Source organism: Labrus bergylta, chromosome 2 (genome assembly GCF_963930695.1).
Source record: "Labrus bergylta chromosome 2, fLabBer1.1, whole genome shotgun sequence".
In the NCBI taxonomy this organism is placed as follows: Eukaryota; Metazoa; Chordata; class Actinopteri; order Labriformes; family Labridae; genus Labrus; species Labrus bergylta.
The window spans coordinates 7,826,216-7,841,693 of NC_089196.1; the positions used below are offsets into that span (position 1 = coordinate 7,826,216).

The 15,478-nt window shown below is 41.6% G+C and overlaps 1 protein-coding gene across 2 annotated transcripts in view; it reads left to right on the forward strand.

The window, feature by feature from the left end:
* Positions 1–15,478, forward strand: part of dock5 (dedicator of cytokinesis 5) — a 42,235-nt gene that overhangs the window by 12,723 nt on the left and 14,034 nt on the right. For both annotated transcript variants that reach the window (XM_020631073.3, XM_020631074.3), the window contains exons 8-29: positions 874–1,031; positions 2,315–2,396; positions 2,968–3,097; positions 3,714–3,786; positions 6,733–6,875; positions 7,038–7,163; positions 7,300–7,424; positions 8,465–8,563; positions 8,796–8,868; positions 8,962–9,065; positions 9,254–9,434; positions 9,762–9,859; positions 9,956–10,045; positions 11,540–11,640; positions 11,785–11,919; positions 12,012–12,123; positions 12,535–12,605; positions 12,851–12,957; positions 13,139–13,275; positions 14,490–14,585; positions 14,846–14,944; positions 15,271–15,441. In XM_020631073.3, the coding sequence (XP_020486729.1) occupies positions 874–1,031; positions 2,315–2,396; positions 2,968–3,097; positions 3,714–3,786; positions 6,733–6,875; positions 7,038–7,163; positions 7,300–7,424; positions 8,465–8,563; positions 8,796–8,868; positions 8,962–9,065; positions 9,254–9,434; positions 9,762–9,859; positions 9,956–10,045; positions 11,540–11,640; positions 11,785–11,919; positions 12,012–12,123; positions 12,535–12,605; positions 12,851–12,957; positions 13,139–13,275; positions 14,490–14,585; positions 14,846–14,944; positions 15,271–15,441 (2,511 nt within the window). The remainder of the gene's footprint in view (positions 1–873; positions 1,032–2,314; positions 2,397–2,967; positions 3,098–3,713; positions 3,787–6,732; positions 6,876–7,037; positions 7,164–7,299; positions 7,425–8,464; positions 8,564–8,795; positions 8,869–8,961; positions 9,066–9,253; positions 9,435–9,761; positions 9,860–9,955; positions 10,046–11,539; positions 11,641–11,784; positions 11,920–12,011; positions 12,124–12,534; positions 12,606–12,850; positions 12,958–13,138; positions 13,276–14,489; positions 14,586–14,845; positions 14,945–15,270; positions 15,442–15,478) is intronic.

The window sequence follows — 15,478 nt, forward strand, 5'->3', positions numbered from 1 at the left end:
TATAAATTGTGCAGATTGACATCGGCAGCTGCTGCATAAAGATTTAAAACAACCGCTTAAGAAAATCAATTTTAAAGAACTTGCACGCCAGAGGTCGAGAGAAAGAGGAATTCATCAACAAGTTCAGTGGTTTCCAACCTTTTTTTCTTGGAGCCCCCCTACTTGTGTCTGAGAAAAGCTGAGCCCCCCCCCTCAGCAAAAATGAACATCAACTTTAACAACTCAATTGATGTACTTTTGTATTTGTATGTGTGGCTGCTCGTTGTTTGTGTGAAACTCTGTTAATTGTGCTGCTGCCTGTCTCGGCCAGAACACTCTTGAAAAAAAGATTCTGAATCTCAATGAGTTTCTCTCCTGGTTAGATAAAGGTTAAATTAAAATAAAAACATTGATTGTGTTCATTAGAATCTTTACCGTTGAAAAATGTCTCTTTTCTGATATAAGCAGAACATTTTTTCTTTTGACATTGAAATGGATTAGACCTTCACACATGAGCTCTTACTAAAAGACTTTATTCAGTGAGTGTTTTATCATCATTTTAGATAATATGCGTAATTCTAGCTTTGACAACCTCGGAACAGACGGAGCCTCCTGTCCTCACTGGGATCTTTTTGCCTCCCTGGGGGCCTTGATCCCAGGTTGGGGACCGATTCAGTATTTTATCAATCTGAGATGGCAATCTCTCTCTCTCTCTCTCTCTCTCTCTCTCTCTCTCTCTTTCTCTCTCTCTCTCTCGTATAAAAGAAGAAAAATGCTCAAAGGTCTTCATTTGTAAGTTGGTGGCTGTGAATAAACCTGGGAGACCCACATAGATAAAGTCTATATATACACTGATCTATGTCCATGCATTATTTTGTCCTTGCATTTCTCCAGAAGCGGCTACAAAACCTTGAGATGAGGCGTCAGACCCTGTTCAGTACGATTCATACCTACAGTCTGCTCATGAACCTGAAGAACTTTGTGTGCAACATCGGAGAAGATGCTGAGCTGCTCATGTCTCTGTACGACCCTGACCAGTCCGAGTTCATCAGGTTTGCTCCTCACCTTCCTCTTGTTTTTAACATTCAGTATCAGGCTGAAGTTATCTTCCTGTTTGGGTTCTTTCAATTTATAAAAATAATTTCTCAAGGTTTTTTTGCACAAAATGCTGTAGGGTTTCTTGCGCAAATTAGTGCTTCTAAATGTTCAAACTCTTTAAAGAGTTGAAGGACACTGAAGAAAGTGGAAACAATTCTGCGTTTGATCAGTCAGAATGTTCGCTGTGAGAAAATGCTCTAGAGCTGGGGTCGGCAAGTTAGCCTCAGGCCAAATTTTTTATAATTAATTAAATGGCAGGCCAGAACCAACTATTTGAGTCATGAAATACTTTTGATAATTTTTATTTTCCCTTTCTGTACTGTAAAAAAAATAACCTGCATGTGTATCAGTTTAATTTTGAGAATTATTGACTGCTCTTTTTAAACTCACTGGAGCCTAATTTACAGGAGAGATGTATGGACAGTGGACTTCTCTCTCTCTCTCCCTCTCCCTCTCCCTCTCCCTCTCCCTCTCTCTCTCTCTCTCTAGCTCTCTCTCGTGCGGTCAGCACTTTTATGAATAAATTAAAACAGGTTGAAAATATTCTTGGGGGCCATAAATAGCCTTTTCCTGAGTGGCTCACCCAAGTATCGTCTATATGTGGGAAACACTGTGCCAGTCAACCTTCTTCTCAATGAACACACAAGATAGGAATTGACTGACTGATAAAAAACTTGAGAACTACGTGCCTTTGGATGAATGTGACATCCATATTGCAGTAGATCCAAAAAATCGTGGGAGACGGTAGAGGCCAGTATTCACATTAAGCCTGTTGTTTTGTATTCTGTAGCTCAGTCGTACTGTACCGGTTCAAAAAATGCACTGTGGCGCTTTTGAAGGCAACAGGCCAAAGAGGAGGTGATTCTGGTGATAACTGTTGTTGCACAAGACGCTGTCCAGTGTCCGCAGTGCTGCTTCACTGTGTGAATGTTTATGTCTGTCACTGATTGTCATCATGGGGTTGTTGGTTAGAAAATAATACAATTCATAAAAGTCACACTCTAAATCTTGCAGGCAAGATATCATTGCTGGCGGGCATGCTTTGTTCCGGGGGCCGCCAGTTTCAGCCCCCTGCTCCTGAGAATAGCTATTAAAAATGTGAAAGCTAATTAGTAAGCATTTTTGACAACATGTTTAATCTGCAGTGAAATGAAATTGAGTTTTTTGACTACATTTTTCTCCTGTAGCCTTGTTACAGTTTAACATCTACCTGTGATTTTTATTCAAACTCTTGCAGCGAGAACTTCCTGGTGCGCTGGGACAGTATGGGGATGCCTAAAGAAATTGAAAAGCTGAACAACTTGCCAGCACTATTCACGGTAACTGAATCCCAACCCACCGGCTGTATTCCCAATGCATCGGATCTGAACAATCCAAATCTGTGACAAAGGAGACAATTTGCTCCTGGATAGCTCCTAATTTACTGAAAGTTTCACTGAATGGCTTACTTTCACGGCATCTCTCTGGAAATTTGAATACATTTGCCTCCATTATTTCCCTGCTGTTTATGGTAATGGCACAGACAGTAGTTTCCTGCAAAGAACTTGGTGTAAACCTGCATGTGACCTGCACGTGTGACATTTTGAGTTAGCGGTCGACTAATTTCTAAAAACTCATTCATCAAATCAAAGAGCTCAGCATTTTTTCCATATCTCTAAGCACACAGGTCTCCTCTGATTTCTAAAACATGCAGGAAAGTAAACACTTGAAGATGTTTGAAAGATGATACATTTGAGGATTCTGCTGCATGCTTTCATCCCCTAATACATCCCATCTGGTCTGCAGCTCCAGACATACGCATGGACTAAATAACCTCCTAGTCTGCCGCCTATTGTATACCGAGCTCCTCATTAGTCAACATTTCCTAATATTTATCTTTGTTTCGTCCAGGACCTGAGCAGCAGTGACTTGATGAGGCAGAGACTCTTCCTGGTGTGTCAGATCATCAGAGTGGGCAGCATGGAGCTCAAAGAGGGCAAGAAACACACCGGAGGACTGAGGAGACCATTTGGTGTGGCTGGTAAGCTGCTTTCTGAAAATGTCCTAATATTTGTGTTGAATCCATCAAGAAAAAATGCCACTCCTTTGTGGCGGCACAAAATAGTTGCGTGGAGGTGTAAAAATGAAGGATCCATGTGCCGAATGGAATGGGAACACCTGCTTCCTGACCTAGAAAATGCCTCCACCCGGCCTTGGCAAAGGAGCTGGTGGAAATTGGTTTAGCACTCGTCTTTTTGTTTTGGCCAGATGATTAGTGGATTTGATGAGAAATGCCTTCCTCTGCGGTTCCAGTAAATGGACTGAAACCAGAGACAGAAAGAAATAACATTATTCTTAGCCAGGAGAAAGAAAAACACTTTACAGAGAGGGCCGGGTGGAATGAACATTTCAGAGGCATTTGCAAGCTGGAGATCAAGAACCCTCAATCTGTTTTAGTTGGCTGGCTGTCGGCCGTGCCCGGCAACAGGTGAGTGAAATCAGACACATGGCTCTGCTTCTGTTTCAGAAGTAGGAAATGCAGTCTGCACAGTTATAGTGAGTAAGTTAACTTTAAGAGCAAAACTGTGAGAAAACATTGCATCAGGAGACTTACCCTTGACCGCTTGCTGACTGTGATGTTGTTTTTATCTTTGCAGTGATGGACATTACAGATATCGCTCATGGCAAAACAGACGACGAGGACAAACAGCATTTCATCCCTTTTCAGCAGTGAGTCTTGTTTTGTCACACTTCCACATTGCTAACAGGCTCAACCTTGTTTAGTAGCGTTGCACAATTCAGCACAAATAATGGGAAAGAGTCAGAATGAGACTGGAGTTATATTTCCTTACGGTGTTCCATCAAGTCTATGCAGTTAAATTTTTGCTATGTTGCATTTCAAGGACAAAAACAAGAAAAAAAACTTTTTGCAATCTGGAGTGTTAGCTATTCTCAAAGCCATGATTTCAAGGCCACGTTTTCACAGCACACTGCAAGATGGGCGGATGCGGCAATGATGCGTTCACAGACATCCTAGATGGAGCGCACCAAAAATATCTTGACTGATTCCCGACATCTAAGCCACATTTTTCTCAGGTTTAACCTCCATTTGTCTCTTCGCACGGAGGTACAGAGGAAAAAACATGTTTTTGTAGGATTGAAATGTTATCATTAAATCATCGGAGGATCTCTAAAACACTAAATGTTGACTTTAATGACTGGAGAGATACTAATATAGTTCCAAGCATAGTTAGTGTTTTCACAAAAGGGATGTCTCCTCATTAAAAGTGAAGAAAAGCTGCATGGACATGTAATACCGTGCTACTTCCCCAAGTGTGTCCCTGACACAAGACAAAGTGTTCCACACAAGTTGTTAAGCTTTTCAGCCGTGACAAATGTTTCAATATTTTATAGATGCTGAGGGACGAAGTTGTCTCTGGTAATCATGAAGTGAACAATTACAAATTAATCACAAAAAGGTCATACCAAAGGAAACTCCAAAACGCACGTTTAACTGAACCTTTTCTGGAGTTGCTGAAGCAATTCACTGAGGCAGCGCCCCAATACATTTCTGTAAGCACAAAGCACATCAATCTGTAAAGTCTATTTCAAGGTAGAGTCAGTAGCAATGTTGGTTGCAGTTTGTAAACACAACATTTAAATTGAGCCCCCTCCTCCTGCGCTGATCGCCCCAGAAACAGACACCCACTGCAGGGTTATTGTGTAGGTTTACTGCTTGTACCCACACTGCAAGCTACCTGAGAATATAACATTAGTTGTACTGTAAGAGCCTATAATTTAGCACACTAGCACAAGCTAACCGCTGTGTCTGGCATTGAGCAGCATTACTTCACTATAAGTCGATATATATATTTTTTTTAAGGAAAAAGCTACAGACTCTATTTTTAATTCGTCCTGCAAAGGACTGTCAAAACATTGACATAATAAATCAGGCGTAACTAATAAGAAGAGCAGACACCCCACAGAGGCTACAGACCTCGACTAATCTGTCACAGGTTCAACTCCTGGCATCGACTCTTTGAAGGATGTCTACCCCACATTCCTCTCCCAATATTTCCTCTCCCTCTTCCGCAATCCTATCAATGAAGTCAAAAAGGCCCAAAGATCATCAGAACCCAGAACTACATGTGTTTAAGCATCAAAAGTGCATACAGACAATAAGATGAGGGACCAGCAGGAAGAAGGAGAAAACTTTGTGAACCTCACACTTGGAAATTTGTTGAGGCTTCTTTGGATCCTATGATGGTTAAATGAGGATCTTAACTAGTGATTAGATCAGAAGTCATAATATTTCAGATCAGAGTAATCCAGGGCACATCAGGATTGTTCAGCTACACTTAAAAGTGTAATGGTTTTCAAACATTGGAGCAAACATCACATTTCGCATTGCGTCTTCCTGAGGTTCTTTCTATGAAATATTTAATCGGCAACTATTGTGTGGGATCATTTCCTATATAAAACTGAGTTTAGGACACTGCAGACACCTGACAGTGTTGAGTTTGGGACTGTACTCATCCCTCTTTGGTGGACTGCGGATACTTAAATTATCTTCTGAAATGCTGGAATCTTGTATTCATAAATAGTTAACAGCATTTAGGTGGCGTTTCTGCACTTCGCTGCATTTTCTGGCACCAACTCTTTCCCCTCGGGTGGGTGTGGTTTATACGGTATGAAGTGTTGCACTTCGTCTCCGAACACAAAACCCTTTGAACGTGGTCAAACCTTTCCTTAATGTCTCCCTTAAGCATGTAGCGAAAAACATCATTAAGTATTAAAGGTGGCATACAGTATTAGGACTTCTCAGTCCGCAGGAACATGTTCATATTTCTAGGAACTGTTGGAACCCTTCAGAAAAAAACTTCTCATGATGTGTAGTTCTCAGGGAACTCCCTGGTGGATAGTTCCTCTTCAAAAAGTCGTAGATGAGTTTGGTCCGAAAACACCTTTTATGTAAAATCCACTTTTCTAGTGCTTTTGCCCATCCAGTCCTCTGTTTGTGGTCTGTATATGTCTTAATAAGTATTGAATTGGACCTGCAAACATAATAAGATTACATGACAAGTTACTTGACATATTTTTATATAAATGAATGCTAATCTCTAAAGCAGTTCCTTGTTTTGTGTTTTAAATCCATTGAAAAATAAAGCCTTTCCTGTCAGCTCCATCTGTACCTTACCATGCTAACATGTCAAATGTGGACCATCGTTAAGACTTTTGTAATGTCAGGATGTTTGCATGTTACCATTAGTAATTTGCTCAAACTACATCGTCATTAAGAAGTTGGCATGCCTGCACACTGGAATCATTCATGATAACTGACTTGGCACTGTTCCCTAAATTCAAAATGAAAGCGGCATAAATTCATATAGAGTTCTAAGAACATGAATTATGGACTAAATGATTGCAGTGTTTGAGAAAAAGTATCCTTGAACTTTATAAAGCTCGGTATAGTTCTAGCACTTTGTGTGACTTTGTCTGTAGGATCCACTTGAGGTAAGTGGGCTGTTTGGAAGAATAATTGTGCATCTTGTCAAGAGATCCAGAAAGCCTCACACTGCCTCTGCAGCTCTTCTGTCCATTTGTTTGTCACCTGTCAGAGATGCTGGCAGCTGATTTTTTATTTTTTTTAGACTCACTCTGATGCTTCTCTCCCAGGATAGCTATGGAAACCTACATCCGTCAGAGGCAGCTCATCATGTCTCCGCTCATCCCCTCTCGAGTCATTGGAGAGAATGAGCCGCTCACCGCCGTCTTCAATAAAGTGATCGCAACGCGGGAGGTCAATCACAAAGGCCAGGGTAAAGTGAAGTGTGCCCAGACACTGTGTTCCCCTGTGATTTCAGAGGGTCACTCTAAATTGAACCTTTTGTTATGAAGAGAATAAATGAAGTGTGAGGGGTCTTCGAGGTGTGCACTTTGGTCGTCTGCTTCATTGAATTTCTTTACATGTTTGCTGGCAGGGCTGTTTGTGACCCTGAAGCTCCTCCCTGGGGATCTGGCCCAGGTCAGGAAGGACTGCCCCCACTTTGTCGACCGCAGCACAGCTATCGTCAGAAAAATGGGCTTTCCAGAAATCATCCTCCCAGGTGGATTGACGTCTTTGTTGCTCGGCTTTGCTCTACATATGCCATGGTCATGTTCATTTTAATTGCTCACAAAGCCGTGAGGAGGATGCATAAATACTTAGCACATCCACCTGATCCTCTGTTGTCCTTTCTCCAGGAAACGTCAGGAATGATATTTACATAACCTTGCTGCAGGGAGAGTTTGACCGTGGCAAAAAGAAGACGCCGAAAAATGTTGAGGTTATACTATGTGTGCACGACGTTGAAGGCAATCCAGTGGAGGTAAAGAAGACGTGTGGATGTAACAATGGTTTACATTTTTTTTTATGTCATGTAGACATTCATGGCCCCCGCATTATTATTCCTCATGTCTTTAGTGATCCTCTGGCTTTACTCTGACGCTGATATGTGTGACTGTCAGTTAGTTATCTCATTCATATCCACCGGTGGATGGTTTGTAAGAAGTCTAGTATTCCCCTTCATTTTTAATCAGGTCAAACTTTCCATTCATCTGACACTTTGATGTCTGGCAATATACCTGCAAAACTAATGAAACTCCCACAAACCTCAGTTGTATATGCAGCACACACCGGCATGCAAACTCGATACATTTCTAATTATTTGTTGGTAAAGATGTGCAAGTTTCCATTATAAGGTGGTAAGCATGCTAACATTAGCATTTAGCTCAATACATACTACTGCCATTCATCTTAATACTACAAGCTGAAAGCATGGCTAAAGACTCTTTACTTTATTATTTTAATTTTATTTTCTCTTTATTTTCTATCATTTTAAACACATCTATGTGATCTGCTATTCTAGCATTGTTGTATTGGGGTCATCAGTAGCTCCAAGCACTCTTTCTTCACTGGCATTTTCAGAGATTGGTAAGGGCTAACTTTGAAGTTCAAATTCCAAAGGAACAAAGGGAGATGAACGTTTCAAATGCAGTTTGAATAGTCAACGTCTGTTGTGCCTGATTGCAGATGCATCAATGTGTGAGGTCAAGAAAACTGTTGTGCCTGCAAATCTAAGGGCATCTGAAGAAGATTAAAATAAGCAACCTGTAGGCGGGTCACTTCCAGATATTGACTAAGGAAAGCACACATGTACAGACATAGAGGAAAAACATCACTGATAACATGCAGTCATCTGAAAGGTTTACTCTGTGTGTCACAACAGGAGATTTTAGGAAATAAAGAGGGAACATATATATTCTCCTGTAATGCATTTTGCATTTATTGTTGATTTCATAAACATCAATGATCAAATTGAAATTGTTGGTATAATGTCAACTGATTCCCTTCCTTGCACCTCCATAGAAAGCGATATTTCCTGGGGCTGGATATGATGGTATCACAGTGTACAAGTCTGTCATCTTCTACCAGGTGAAGCAGCCTTGTTGGAATGAAACAGTCAAGGTAAGAATGAGGACGTCGACCACATGTGCAGCTCTGCATGTCTGATGCCATGAATCCCATGTCCTCTCATTATTGTTTCAAAAGGATTTACTTGAGCTCAATTCAGTGAAATAATCTGGTCGCAGGATGTTCTTTTTTAAACAAATCTTCCACCAGATAGTTCTCCTCTATATGTTTAATCTTTTATTCACAGTCTCCTTAATTCCCCTGGCTTTTCTCTTCTTCCTTCAAGGTTACAATTCCCATTGAAGACGTTTGCCGCTGTCACCTGAGGGTGATGTTCCGACACAGATCTTCCCAGGACTGTGAGTGGCTGTGCCGTATTTTGTATGACAAACACTGACGCGTAATCCTGCCACCATGTTAAAAGCAGCTTATGCTTCCTTTATGCCGTTCAGCTCGGGACAAATCGGAGAAGCCCTTCGGTATGGCCTTCGTCCGCCTCATGAGAGAAGATGGGACCACGCTGAAAGACGGAAGGCATGAACTTATCGTCTACAAGGTGCTGTTTCTGGATTGTGGCTTTGTATTGATTAAATTCACTGCACTTATCTGTGAAACCAGCAGTATATTGTTTGACAGCGGGTAGATAGATTATTCATGAATCTCACCTCAATCAATGAATATGAAATTAAATCTCTGCCGATCAATATGCTTCATGATGCATTTCTTATTTTATGAATTCCTTAGGTTGACGTGAAAAAGGCGGACGATGCAAAGGTTTATCTCTCCTTGCCAGCAACCTGGGCTGAAGTCGAGGAAAAGGAGAAGCAAACAGGGAAGCAGTTCCACCATTCAGGAGTGATTCCTGTGACTAAAGACAGCTTTCAGATTGCCACGCTCACCTGCTCCACTAAACTCACTCAGAACGGTACTGTAGGGAAACATTTCTATTTCCTAACTCTCTGCGTCTGTGATGATTAAAAGATGCTCTGTATGTACTCCTCTTTGAAATAAGTAACAGCAGACAGAGCAGCAGTGCCGTCTTCATGTCCTCCCCCCTAGATTGTGTGGATATTTAAATAAAGTCAGTCTGTGCAGCTAATATTTTGCTGTTGTGTTGATTTTGATCGATGTAGACCTAATGAGGTTTGCATTGACATTTAAGGCTTTTAACACAATTAGCTCAGCCAGTCCTGTAGCAGAGGAGGTGTTGCCCCTGCTTAACATATTCTCATGTGTTAATGTTTTTTCTCAGTGGATTTACTCGGCCTCTTGAACTGGAGGTCTAACCCTGAAGCTCTGGAACAGAATCTGCAGAGGCTAATGGAGGTCGAAGGAGGGGAGATCGTCAAAGTAAGTTCTCTATATGTCATTATTGGTGCACTAATATGAAGTACTTTGCTATTTATACCATCCATCCATCCACACCGTTTTCTGTGTTCTGCACAGTTTCTCCAGGACACTCTGGATGCCTTGTTCAACATCATGATGGAGACCTCAGAGAAGGAAACCTATGATACCTTGGTGTTCAATGCTTTGGTAAGTTGTTATTGTCAGACTGTAGTATCACTTAGGACTGTCGAGATACCAGCATTTTAAACTTTGATACAATACTAGTAAAACTTAAACAGTATTGATTACTGTTTGGATACCACTGTAACAAAAGAGAAGTCCAGTTCACCCCAGACTAAGAAATGTCTTTTATTTAATTAACAGGTAAGACATGGACGAAGCTACAGAGTCCGCTATACGATGCTATAATAAGAATATTTGCCTTTATATCAATGCTACGTGTAGTTAAACGGAATCACAGTGTCAACAAAAGAGAGGAGAACAACATACTGACAAACAGAAACCGTAATGCAGCCGTTTAATTACATGCACGGAGATTGTAGCGGTCGTGGGCAGACAGTCAATGCACTGACTCCAGTCACAGTATACAAATGTCACTCCCCCTCCTACATGTTCGACGTGAATTCTCAGGAGAATACCCGTCTGCGTTCTCACATCAGCCCACTTGGACTTGATGCAGAAAAAATACTCGGGGTCTGGCAGGACAAACTCCGGGTCACGTCTGTGGGAAAATTCTTGCTGATTGTGCTCACATATACAGCTCCTCCTGGAAATATCCTGAGTTTTTCATGAGTTTTCTACAACCCTTTAACAGAGATTGTGTGGTTTAAGACAGGTGGTTTTGAACAGTATCGGAATATCGAACATTTAGACATTTAGTGTCAGTCGTGTATAGTTTTTTACATATAGACGCATCTAAACATACATTACAATTTCCAAAAACATAAACTTCTCTCCCGACTCCTCTCCAGTGGTCTCATTTGGGGTGCATGTCCCCAGAATTTATAAATATTTCCTAAACAGATATGCAACGTTAACACCCACTTTCCAGTGTGACTGGCCGGGTGTGCTGAGGTGAGAAAACCAAGCAGAGTCTGTCACTAACGTTCTTCTTTCCGTTCATTACACAACTGTTCACTTCACAGTTCAACAAGTGACTGCATCACTATGAACGCCTTGGCTGCAGTTGCTCAAGATAAAGCCTTTACATACTGATGACATGTTCATGGCCAGACAACAAGTCTAATGGACAACTTCTTCATGGCTCTTTGTGAAGCAGAAGCAGTATAATGTTCTGTGTGCAGTAGCAGTAACTAAACACAACTCTTGTACGCTGTTCAGAGGGTGAACAGTGTTTAAAAAACACAACTACCGTCCATTGTTTTCTGGAAAAATCTTGAAAAGGTTGTTACATTTATTTGAGATATGGTGGACTCTGGAACTTAGCTCAAATGTGCAACAGAGAAGTTAAAGAATGTGAGTGAATTAAATTGCAAAAAACGATTCAGTTCATATTTAGTATCTTAAAAGATTAAAATGTTATGTGTCTTTTTTAGGGATCATAAATGTAAGGCATGCCTAATGAAAAAGTTTATGATCCCTCAGAAACATTTTATCTACATGCTTTGAACTTTAACAAGCTTCTGATCTTCCCTCCTCTTTTTTTTTTTTTCTAACCAGGTATTTATAATCACACTCATTGGCGACATCAAATTCCAGCACTTCAACCCAGTCCTGGAAACGTACATCAACAAGCACTTCAGTGCCACTTTGGCTTACATGTGAGTCTGCGTTCTGTGTTTACCTACTTTGATTGCTTACGCCCCTTCACACTTTCTATTTTTAGCAACTCTTTTTGCTCTCTTTCTCCACCCACGCCCAAATTACCATCCGTTCTTGATGCCTGACTCATTCACTTTTCTCAGGAAGCTAACCAGGGTCCTCAACTACTATGTGGGCCACGCCGAGGAGCCCGTCCTGAATGAGAGGCTCTATGCAGCACTCAAAGCTCTCAAATACCTGTTCAGGTTTATCGTACAGTCCCGGGTCCTCTATCTCAGGTATGAGAAGCGCTGCCACATAAGAATACACCTTTCACTCTTAAATTTGAAGGAGGGACACTAGTGACGCCATGTGTGTCCTTCATTCTCAGATTCTATGGGAACAGTGAGGATGGGGACGCATTCTTCAACTCCATTCGCACTCTGTTCCTTTCTTTCAACACGCTCATGGACAGACCGCTGGATGAGGGAGTGAAGATTAAGGTAAGCTGAAAAGGGAAGATTGCTGTTATTGTTAGTAGTCTTTTGTAGCAGCTAACAGAAACGAACACCTGGAAACCTTGCGGGATGTTTAAAACTCACACAAGTTTACCGTTTTCTAGCTTGATATAAACATAAAATGCAGCCACTCAGAATGTAGGACACGTTCCATTAATTATCACTCTTGGCTTATTCAGTGATGCATGTCAAATTACTGCAGCTGTCCAGCTGTGAAAATGTGTTACACTGTTGTGGACAACCCATTGTAAAGTTGAACAAATAAACACCAGAATGAATGCAGGCTCCCTGTTGGGTATTCACAGTAAGGTGAGAAAAAAAAAATCTTGTTTCACTAGAGAACAAAAGCGCACTCCAAGCGTCAGTCTGATGAGACCTGATTCTTTGCTTTTTCAGGGAGCGATATTGAAATACCTCCCCAGCATCATTAATGACATCCAGACTGTGTTTGATCCCGTGGAGCTCAGGTAACTCTTCCGAGGGTTTGTACAGCAGAGAAAAGATAATTGCCTGTGTCAGTGCAAATTATAATATTTACTTCTGTGTAAACGAGGCCATATTCTCAATTGGCTCAGCTCTAAAATCCGCCTGTCATGTGTTCTGCTCATTAACCCCCAGTGACAATAATTACTAGATATGAAATGTGAAAAGCATTAATATTGTCACAGCCGCTCTTTGGGGCCTTTTCTCTGTCTTTTCTTCTCTCTTTCAGCGTTCTCTTAGCAAAGTTCATTGAGAGCATTCCTGACTCTCAGCTCGTGCGTCAGAAGCTGGGCTGCATGTGTAAAATGGTGGAGAGTGACCTTTTCAGACAGCCAGGTAGGAGTGCTAGAGGCTCAAAAACCACATAATGACTTTTCACACAAGACGAAGGGAGGGAAAAAAAAAAAGCTCTACTCTGCATTACACCAACATGAGCTTTTCAAGTGAGCTCCATTAAAAAAAAAAAGGAAAAAGTGCCGTTTGATCCAATGAACACATTGTACCTCTGCTTCCACAGACTGTCGAGACGTGCTGCTGCCACTTGTTACTGACCAGCTGAGTGGGCAGCTGGATGACCACTCGTGTAAACCTGACCATGAGGCCTGCGTTCACCTCCTCAGCACCGTGTTGGACAACCTTGACCACAAGGACGTGGTGAGGAGACCAGATTCTCCTTCAATCACTTGTTGAATATTTAAAATGGTCAATACAGATAAATAATAGAAGAGAACATCTTGTCTGACTGAGGTTGAGGAAGTAAGCAGACGAAATGACTGTCTTCCACAGTGTGGCTGGGTTCAACCTTCTAGTTAGGGGTACGAAGCTCAGACGTCCATGAGGACCTCTGAGTCGAGCCGCTGCTGTTTTGCATAGAAAAAGAGCCAGTTGAGGTGAATTGTTCGTCTCTTTAGAGGTTTTGTGGGCATAGCCAACTGGAAGGACGCCCCGGGGCGGACCCAGAGCATGCTGGAGGGATTACATTTCCCATCTGGACTGTTAGCATCTCATCGTCCCCCTGGAGGAGCTGGAGCGCTAAAGCTAGGGAGGTCTGAGCTACCCTGCTTAGCGTGCTGCCACTGTGACCTAGACCCAGACTAGTAGTATAAAATGCAGTAGAGGTGTATAGAATTTGATTTGTGATAACTTTGTGAGAGCTGACAATTGACGGCTACTTTCTACACAGAATAATCCAAAGAGCCACCTTACAAACATTTTCAAGGTTTGTTTTTTTTCTTGGAAACTCAGGAAAACAAAGTAATTTGCATCACAATTTTCTAAAGCCTAAGGTGACAACTTAAAATGATTTATTCTTCAGACCAGCAGCCTGAAACAGAGAGATATTTAGTGTTAGGAGTTTTAGGACAAATTAAAGTAGAACACCCTAACTATATTGGATTCAATGTTTGGCCTTTTTCGCTTGAAAAAACCCTTAAATGGCTCAACAGGGACCAAGGTAGTTTCATTTTTATTTTCAGTGAGTTATAAACCTTCTGACTGACTAATTGTTTCACCTCTTTGTCAGCAGATCTTTTTTTCTTTTACTGACAAAGTTGCATTAAAAAAACTGACTGAAAAATCCACTCTGTCACTCAGAGTAACAGGAATAGAGTCACAGCTGCAGAACTTTTCTAATGTTTTTTTTATTTTTTAATGTGAGCAGCACACAAGAACAGGAGAAACACAAAAGCTCAAAGAAAAGTCACTAAAAAGAAGAAAAAAACATTGCAAATCAAATCAAATCCTCTCCAAAGACTAAAAAAAACAAACATATTTTTTTTAACCTGTCTTTATTTTGTAATTGGGGTGAAGTGACCCCGTGTAGCGTGTTTGTTCCAGTGATTGTACCTGAGGCTCTTCTGTCTGTGCAGGGTCCCACCCGAGGACACGTTCAGCTGATAATGGAGCGGCTTCTTCGCAGGGTTAATCGCACTGTCATCAGCATGGACAGATCCTCCCTGCTCATTGTAAGACACACTGTGACGTCGCAGCTGAAATATGTCCTTGAAGAATGCACCCTCAGCATTCATAACAATGTTAACCATGCTGACATCAACACTACCTGAATACAGCTACACACACATCTTTTAGCAGCCATATCAAAACAATAAAAACAAAAATGCAGCCATGAGCATGCAATGTGGGTGATTTTAATTTTTAATTTTTGTAGAAGAAGGAAAATTGGACACTAACATGATGAAAGTAACAGTGAAATGTTCTCCGGCAGGGCCACTACCTCGCATGCATGACGGCTATCCTGAAGCAAATGGATAACATGCATTACGCCCACCACATAGGCACCTTCAAGACCAGACAAGACATCATTGTAAGTGTCCTGCTTCCTCCCCCGTTGGCTACTTCTTGTCCTGAAACGTATCATCAATAACAGGCATTAAACCACCCTGGCCACTTAATGCTTCTTAAGGGGGTATTGATTGGAGACATTTCATGCAATGGATTGGACTGACATGATGAGGATGTCAGTGAGGCTCCATTACGCTGTGGGAGCATTACATGTGTCTGACATGCAGGAAAGAGCTGCTGCTCTGGGTTTGCTTAGTTTCAGCCTCCTGGATCCTGTTTATTGTATTTCTTTAAAGCGAAGGCGTGCACACACTCCTAGTAAAGATGTCATTCTTCTGCCGCCCTCAGGACTTCCTCATGGAGACATTCATCATGTTTAAGGACCTCATGGGAAACGTCTTCCCCGCAGACTGGATGATCATGAACCTGGTGCAGATGCAGGTCTTCCTCAGGGCGATCAACCAGTACTCAGACGTCCTCAACATGTACTTCTTAGACCAGGCACACTTTGAACTGCAGGTGTGTCCCGTCCTCTCTCTCTCTCTCTCTTTCCCCC